We start from the raw sequence: 8,778 nt of genomic DNA on the forward strand, positions 1-8,778 counted from the left end.
GACAAGATCGACCATCGAGATTTAGATTAAAAAATTAACTTTTTTCTAAATTGTTTTGGCCCATTTGAGCTTTCATGGTACATCTAAAAGATATTAAACAAAAATTCTAATAACTTTTCCAAAATATTACGTGCTAAATCTTATACCAAATCTTATATATTTTCAAATTTTCTCCAAATATTAAATTTTTCGCTCAGTTTCTAATTTTCAAATCAATTTACCAATTATCCAAATATATATATATATATATATTTGCATGGATATCATATGATTGATTTTTATTTTTAAATTTTTAGAAAGATTAATTTTATATATTTTTCATATCTTACTTATTTATTTTTTATTTTTTACAAAATTTAATCTTTCTCAAAATCTAAACATCAAAATGCAATTATCCATATGAAAAAATCTAATTGAAAAATTTACTTGAAAATTTATAAATTCATATAATCATGTAAACAGAAAATGACCTAAAATTACATAAGAATTGAATATAATATTATAATCGAGTGTGAAAAAATTTGAAAATATATAAGATTTTTACCTAATATTTGTAAAAATTACTAGAATAATCTCTTCTAGTTGTAACCCAAATGGGTAAAAACTGGTTTTTTTTACATTAAATCTTGATAATGGATCTCGCGTGAGATTCACCGACAAAAATTAATTTAATGACTTTTCAAAAAACATACTAGTTCGAAAGATGGAAAATTGACGATGCTATTTCTAATAATTTCGTCAACTTTTTTAAGTTAAAAGTTGAATTTTTAATTTTTTTCTCCAAATAATAATTATAATTTTAAATTAACAGGGATCGAATAAAGGGAAAGGAGATTTTAATTATTTATTTATAATATGAAAAGAAATCAAATCTAAATTCGATCTTGATACCAATTGCTCTTTTTTTTTTTCTTTTTTTTTTCTTTTTTTCAATTTGGCAGTCATAAAACAAATCTTCCACAAAATGAAGATGCCACAACCCACCTAATATACACATATATTTAGCTATATTTATTATTGAAAAGAATAAAAATAATTTTTGAAACACATAATAAAAATAAAGTAAAAAATGAAAATAGTAAATATGTTAATATTTATAAACTCAAAAGCCAATCAAAGTCATTCAATTGAATGCAATTTTTTTTTAACGAGTGACAAATATATAGTGTCAAATCCATCTAGTTCAATAGTATATGAGTATGTTAATAACTACAAAGTTCCAATTAATTGTACTCTAATAAATAAATATATATATATATACACACGAAATAGTAAAATCTTCGTCATTCATTTCTTTTTTAAAATAAATATTCACTGTTATTAATTTATAATATTTTAACTAGATTAATTACAAGTTTATACATATCTTGAACTTTTATTTTTGCATATAGTGGTCTCATGTTTTTTTGGTTAAAAATACAATTTTTGTCCTTTATCTTACGAAAATTATTGTTATTATTTAATCAATTTTGGTGATTTTTTGAAGGATTAGATTTAAGATTTATCGAGAGAGAAAAGTGATATTGAACTTTTTCTAAAGTTTAATAAGTTCTTAAATCTTTTTTCTTTAATTATTTTTAAGTTAGTTCAAAATCACTTGAATAACACTATTCTTATGTGAAAATGTAAAATGGAGAAGAGGTAAAGATGAAAAATATTCATATTAAGTTGTTACACGTGTTTTTCGTCGTTGTGGGTCATTCATGGGCTTGACCTCCTATCCGTTTCTCACAACCTGGTCTCGTTTTTCTGAACTGACATGCGGGAATGATCCTCGCACGATATAGTGTCAAGCATACCACACTCTAATGCCTAAGTTAGTACATCAAATGTATAGTTCAGTGAAGTGTACAAAAGTAAAGTCAGGATTCTTTCCAAGATATTCCATGGGAGATTACTTACTCTTTCCCTTAGGAGTCATCGATCGAGGCTATGTATAATACCCTTCCTCTAATAATCATATAAGGTATGTGTAATTCCGGCAATATTAGGGTTGTTTACCACGCTTGAGGTTGCAAGTAGTTAAATTGAGCGTAACTTGGTTGCTTTTCAATTGGTACATATTTACTGACTCGTGATCAACCCAAAACTCGAGATTTTGACTTTTTCCTTTTGAGACACGTTTTCCCATGCCTCCTCCCAATTTTCTTGGGCTTAGGCCCACTTATGGACTTTGTGTTTTGTTGTGTACCCTCAACATTAATATTTTTCTCTAATATTTTGTTATTTTTGCTTCTAAAAAAGTTTTGTAAACTTGTGAAATTTATATACCATCTAACCAATTTGAATTTGAAGTATCCATGGATTTAAAAGTTTAAAGTTTTAATCGATTGAGTTTAAAGTTCTTATAAAAAAAAAATTGAGTTTGAAATTTATATATATATAATTCATTTTTCTTTTTAGCATTACCGTTTGGGTGCTGAATTTTACCATTTTAGGCTTCCCTTCTATAATTTCCGCCCCCGTTGGACTCTGCCGGAGCTCTGAGTTTCCGATCCCACACGCTCCAAGGTCTAGATTATCCCTTTTCTATCTCTCTCTCTCTCTGTACAAATGGGGTTCTTCTCTTTCCTCGGACGGGTCCTCTTTGCCTCCCTTTTCATCCTCTCCGCCTGGCAAATGTACTCTCTCTCTCTCTCTCTCTACATTTTTAGATCGGACTAAATGATCTCTCTGGTTATTCAATCTGGTGTTTTCTGCTGTTTTCTACTATAGATCTGCTACTTTTCATCGTGTTTCTCTGTTTATTTGTTTCTGATGATGATCGATTTTGGGGGTTCTTTAATCGCTGCTGTATTGGGTGAGACTGGGTCTGTGTTTTAATTGATGTTTTACGATATTTGTCGTTGTGGGTCGTATTACTTTTCTATTGTTCTTCTTCTTTTGGGGTTTATGTTCTGATTGTTGGTCTCACCCTCTTTTGTTTTGTTTTTTTTTTTTTTTTTAAATACCATTTTGAGGGATTTGAATGTGCTTTTCGAAGTCGGGAGTAAAGGTCAGGTTTCTTCGTTTTCAGAAATGGAGGGGTTTAAGGCATAAACATAGTCTACTTTTTGTGTAAGTGAGAACTGGTGAGATTTTACTGATTTTTCTTTGATGGGTTTGTTGGCAAGTTGGATATTGAGCTATCGGTTCTTGAGATTCGATTTGGAATATTGGGCATTTTGATGAATTCTTGAGAAGCTGCAATTTTAGTTGAGATTCCTGAGGACCCACTTCACTTTTGGGTCATTATTAATATGTGATTCATTAAAATTATCCAGTATGTGATCATTTGTTTTCCAGCTTAGTAGTTTGAAAGAAGACTTTTTTACGTTCTTGGTTTCATGATTTTAGTGTTTTCAACGAGATTGAGCTTTCTAAATCGTTTTCTAGGAACCAATCTTCATTAAGGAAAAACTAGCAAAGGTTTTCAAATTTCGTCTTTCAGGCAATACAAATTTAGTGTTGTTTGAGTTGTGTTAGATTTGGGTTCTGCTTGTTTCTACGATCTGCTATTGTCTTGGAATAACTTATAACTTCAAAGATCGGAAACTTTTCAATAATGCTGCAGCTTGAATATTAGATTGGGTTGTCATTTGAAATCCTAAAAAAAGTTAACGAAGTCTATAATTCTTCTTTTAGCTGTATTTGTATAACATGTCATTTGAAATCTATGTTGCTAATCCGAATGGTTTCTTGCAAACATAATTCAGGTGACCATGAAAAATTAGTATGAAATGTAACATGTTCAACATACAATGAAATAAATTATCTATGTTGTCTTCTTGCTTTTTGTTGAAGTCTAATGTGCCTGCAAATATTGTTTTCTATAACTTCAAAAACTCGACTTATGACTTGTTTGGGATCTATGCTCTCAGGTTAAATGGAATACATGATGAATAAGATCAAACTTCCAAATTTTTGTGTTTATGTTGATCTTGATAATGCGTCTATTTTTAGGTTCAATGAATTTGGCACTGATGGTGGACCTGCTGCAAAGGAATTGCTTCCAAAGTTGAACACTTTTAGGAGAAACGTCTCTGCTAGATTTGGATTCGACCTACCTGTTGTCGATGTGAGCTTCGGTTCTTTTGTGGATTGAACTGCTGAACCTTCATACCCTTTTCTCTTTTGTACTCAGTTTTATGAGTTCGTTTTACAGGTTTCCCATTCAGTTGCTGCGTTTCTGTCTCTTAAAGGCATTGGAGGCCTTCTCTTTGTATTCGGGAGTCCGATCGGAGCTTATCTTCTGGTAGAATTTCCTTTGCCTCGTTTTGTTGATGCCTTTATTACTTAGAAATTAGTTTTCAGTTTATTCTGTTTCCCAATATAGCTTCAAAGCTTGTTTCTTTATGCAGCTTCTCTACTTGGCAATTAGCACCCCAATTCTATATGACTTCTACAACTATGGTCGTGAGAAGTCCCAATTCAGTACACTATTGAATGATTTCATACTGGTCAGTTGATCAATTTTACACCAAGACAATTCATTCATATCCCTACAAACTTCATATTTTTTGGGTTATAATTCGTTTTTCTTTTTCGACTTGCAGCACGTGGCACTTGCTGGTGCATTGCTCTTCTTTATCGGAACAAAAAACTCCATTTCGAGGAGGCAGCAGAAGAAGAAGGCACACAAAGCCAAAACAAACTAGAAACGAAACGTGAGATATGTCACTACAACTCGAAATTGTTCCTTTCTTTTCCATTCGCTTCATTCGTGTTGGGGCTCAGATGGAAAGGTAGGATTCAATAGCTGGATATTAAATGTGGGTTTTCAGAAAGCTTCTTATTTAAAGATTCCTTTTTGTAATAATAGATTTACTCATTTAGGAATTTTAGTACTCTTGACTATCAATTATTGTTGGAGTTGAAACTGGGAATTAGTCATTACAGACAAGTATGAAGGGACTTAGAGCATATGTTTTTCTCCATTCAAACTGTTTTCTGAGGATTAGAATTCAATTTACCTTATTTGTAGAATTATATGTTGATATGCATTTTTCTGGATATCGATTACTCTTTAAGAGAGTATCTCGAAAAATCGTAAAGTCTCATATCTATGAACATGTTTTCGAACCAAACCATCATTTTGCAATCTCTGAACCATGTGAGTTTTACATGTCTGCCATTCATATAGATTATATTAGTATTTATTTGTGAGAATGAAGTCTAGGAATAGTATCTGAACCTCATGAAGCTTTCTTTACTTTGATGTTATAATCGTTGTTTTCAGTTTCTTAGTATCAAAGAGCAGTGGTGTAATTCTTTATGTTTGAATTTATTGAAGTGGAATAATTAATAGGCTAAATTTGTGTCTGAATTGTCTTTGAACATTTCAACTTAATACCAACTTAATTTATGTTTTCTTTTCAAAGTCAAATATCAACATAATCAACTCTAAATATGAGCAACAAAATCAACCAAACTTGAAATTTCTGAACAATCTACCCAATTCAACCTATACGATATGGGTTGGGTTGAAAATTATTTTGGTCTACGACGATGAATTCATGTTTTTTTTTTTTTTTTTTAAAAAAGATAGAGATGGTTTAGTTTGAATCTTCTAATGAGCTTAATACCACTTAGTATAGGGGAGGAAAGCTCTGACTTTTAGTTTTAAAAAATAATTTGATGAATATATTGTGAATCTAAGATTAATATCTACTTCAAGTTTGTTTTTATTTATTTGAAACCACAAAAACACCTCATACATTAACATTGTGATGGAATAAATTCGACCAAATTACAAAATGTCTAGTATCATGTTTACAACATGAAGGAAATTAAGGTGAAAAATTATCGCAATAAGAAAAGGAAACTGTAGAAAAATTGTAGCGAGCCAATACAGTGAGATACCCGTTTGTCGTAAAGATAAAAAAATGTTGTAAGAAGGTAGTTGATGAGTAGTAATAAAACACATTAAAGATCACTTTAATTATATACAATAACACTCAATAAGGTATGGTCACAAGGTGATTAAAACGTTAATTCGAAATCAAGAATGGTAAATAAATAAATGAAGTTGTAAAAAGAAAAACATTGGAGAGGGGGGATTTGAGAAAAAGAGGATTTGGGAAACCACATCGGAAAGAGTGAAGGAGGAAGAGGAAGCGGGGTAGTATAAAAGAAGGGGTGAAGCGAGATGGAAAATTAAAAGGGTCGGTTGGCTAAATATGCCACGCTCGCCCAGGATTGGATTGGGTGAGTGCTGTATGGCAATCTAGACATATGGCCGACATAATTTCTGGAAACTTTATAGGGTTGGCCCAATTGGCCGACCCTCATATATTTTATTATTTCCAACTTTTTTCTGTTTTTATAATTTTAATTATACTACTCCAATCTGTAGGATAACTAAGGATTGATTCTGTAATTGAATTAGTTTAATAATAAATGGCCCAAGATATTAAAGGCCTGACGGGCTGGTTCTCTTGTTAAATTACAATTACCAAAAACTCATTCCTTCTTCCTCGCTTTTCTCATTTCAGCCGTTCATTTTTCTGGACCCCCGCGTATGATGTTCTCTCTCGGCAAATTCACTTCTTCTCTTTCACGTTCTCTGCATTTTTTCTTCTGCCTTCTGCGTTTCTTCTTCTTTTCTGATTTGTGTTGCTCTTTTCTTCTTTTTTTGTCTGCGATTTTTTCCTTTTTTTTTTTTGTGCACCCTAAACCTATGGAAGATGGAGTGGAAGAGACTAAGGAGTGAGATCGAGCAAGACTAACAAAAATTGACGAGGGAGCTAGAGTAAGAAAAGTTATTTTTGCAACCGATCGGACAGTGGTGGCCACATTCACATATAGTGAAAGTACTTCAACTACCACCATGCATTAGAATTAGAATTACCTCTAGTATGTCTTTATATTTATACCTTTAACTCTTGCTATGGGATTAAGCCCAAGTCACTTCCAATATATTCCCACAAATGATTGTTGTAGCAAAATTAAAATAAAAAAATTATTTGAAGATATTTTTTCGAGCAAAAATAGGAGATCAAACTTAAATACAATATCTAACAAATTGAATTGATCCATAATGAAGCGGAGCAACAACTTCATTAGAGAAAGTGAGTTATCTTTTGAACTTTCAATAACATTAGTTGAGACCCCCACAACACGTTTTACTCAAAGTATTTTTTCTTGATTCCTTGATATAGAGTGTGCTAAATAAGGCCACACATAAACCCCAGGTCACTATGAAAACTTTAGAAAGACCTTTAAAAACTCTTTCATAGAAGGCGCACCTTCACTATCACGTCAAATGTTTCACCAAGTTTGTCAAAGACAAACCACTCATGATTGAGCTATGAAGACTTCGTCATCTAATCCATCCTAGAACATACTTCATCAAGTCTATCAAAGACAAACCACCCAAAAACTGAGGTAGGAAGATTTCATCATTTTCCACGAAGTTCATATTAGGAACACACAAAGAAATGGCTATGGATCATCTAAAGGTTTTAGTTTTATCCATCAAGTCCGTACTAGGACCACCCAAATAAAGGGTTATGGATCATCGAGCCTATTGCAACAGACCTCCCAGAAAAAAGGACTATGGACCATCAAGTCTATCCCAATAAACCACCCAGATAGAGGGCTATGGACCACTATAATGGTTTAAGTTCCATATTCACCGAGGATTCTAAAATTAATTTCCTTGTTATTCCTTTGGTTAGAGGGTTAGCCGGATTCCTCTAAGACCTCACAAATTTCAAGGAAATAACTCCTCTTTTAACAATTGTTTCACAGTTCCATGTCTAAGACGAATATATCTCCTTTTGTTATTATATACGCTATTCTTAGCAATGCCTATGACAACTTGTGAATCGCAATGTACGAAACTGATACTGATGACCCCCACAATGGTACATCTTCTAGTAGACTTCTAAGCCACTCAACCTATTGTCTTGCTTACTCTAGAGCAATAAATTCAGATTCCATGGTGGATCTGGCTATGCATGTCTGTTTTACATACTTCCACGATATGACTTCTCTGCCAAGTAAGAACACATATCTATTAGTAGAATTGACCTTGTCATTATCAGTTACCCAATTTGCATCATAATAACCTTCTAACACAGCAGGAAATTTATAGAAATGCAAACAATAGTCTATTGTACCTTTAAGATATCTCAACAGACGACGAAGAGCACCCAAATTATCTTTATCAAGATTATGTGTATATCTACTCAATCTACTCATAGTGTATGCAATATTAGGTCTGTATAGTTCTTTAGAAATATAACACTACCTATGATTTTTGCATATTCAGATTGAGACACATTAACCCCTTTATTTTTCTTAAGACTTATACTAGCATCATAAGGTATTCTTACAAGAGGATCATCAAAGCAGCCAAATTTCTTTAATAATTTTTCAATGTAGTGTGATTGACAAAGAAAAAAATCATTTTTCAGTTTTTCTTATTTTAACACTAAGTATTATGTCAACTTTCTCTAGGTCTTTCATTTCAAAATATGATGATAATAACAACTTGGTATTATTTATTACCTCTATGTTTGTTCCAAAGACGAGCATATCATCAACATATAAGCATACAATCACACAATCTGCTTCAAACAATTTTGAATAAACACATGTATCTGGAAAATTCACCTTGAACCCATTGTTTATTAAAGAATTGTTGAATTTTTCATAACATCGTTTGGGAGCTTGCTTAAGACCATAAACATATTTTTTAAGCCTCTAGACTGTATCATATAAATTTCTCCTTCTAGATCACCATTAAGAAAGATTGTTTTTACATCCATTTGGTGAATTGGAAGTCCATGGATG

At 31.9% G+C, this 8,778-nt stretch overlaps 1 protein-coding gene and 1 non-coding gene across 3 annotated transcripts; both read left to right on the forward strand.

Annotated features, from left to right (window-relative positions):
* Positions 1-2,278: 2,278 nt before the first annotated feature.
* Positions 2,279-4,992, forward strand: LOC120092598. Of its 2 annotated transcripts, none has more exons than XM_039050735.1 (5): positions 2,279-2,621; positions 3,943-4,057; positions 4,145-4,234; positions 4,341-4,439; positions 4,536-4,992. In XM_039050735.1, the coding sequence occupies exons 1-5, from the start codon at positions 2,554-2,556 to the stop codon at positions 4,635-4,637; spliced, it is 474 nt and encodes a 157-aa protein (XP_038906663.1). In that variant the 5' UTR covers positions 2,279-2,553; the 3' UTR covers positions 4,638-4,992. The 2 variants fall into 2 exon arrangements, with proteins under 2 accessions (XP_038906663.1, XP_038906662.1); XM_039050734.1 differs by lacking the exon at positions 2,279-2,621 and adding an exon at positions 2,632-3,057.
* A 1,144-nt stretch (positions 4,993-6,136) lies between these two features.
* Positions 6,137-6,270, forward strand: LOC120068686. Its single transcript, XR_005479317.1, has one exon. It is a non-coding gene; the product is annotated as a U11 spliceosomal RNA (small nuclear RNA).
* Positions 6,271-8,778: the final 2,508 nt, after the last annotated feature.

The sequence above is a fragment of the Benincasa hispida genome, chromosome 12, assembly GCF_009727055.1.
Source record: "Benincasa hispida cultivar B227 chromosome 12, ASM972705v1, whole genome shotgun sequence".
Taxonomy (NCBI): domain Eukaryota; kingdom Viridiplantae; phylum Streptophyta; class Magnoliopsida; order Cucurbitales; family Cucurbitaceae; genus Benincasa; species Benincasa hispida.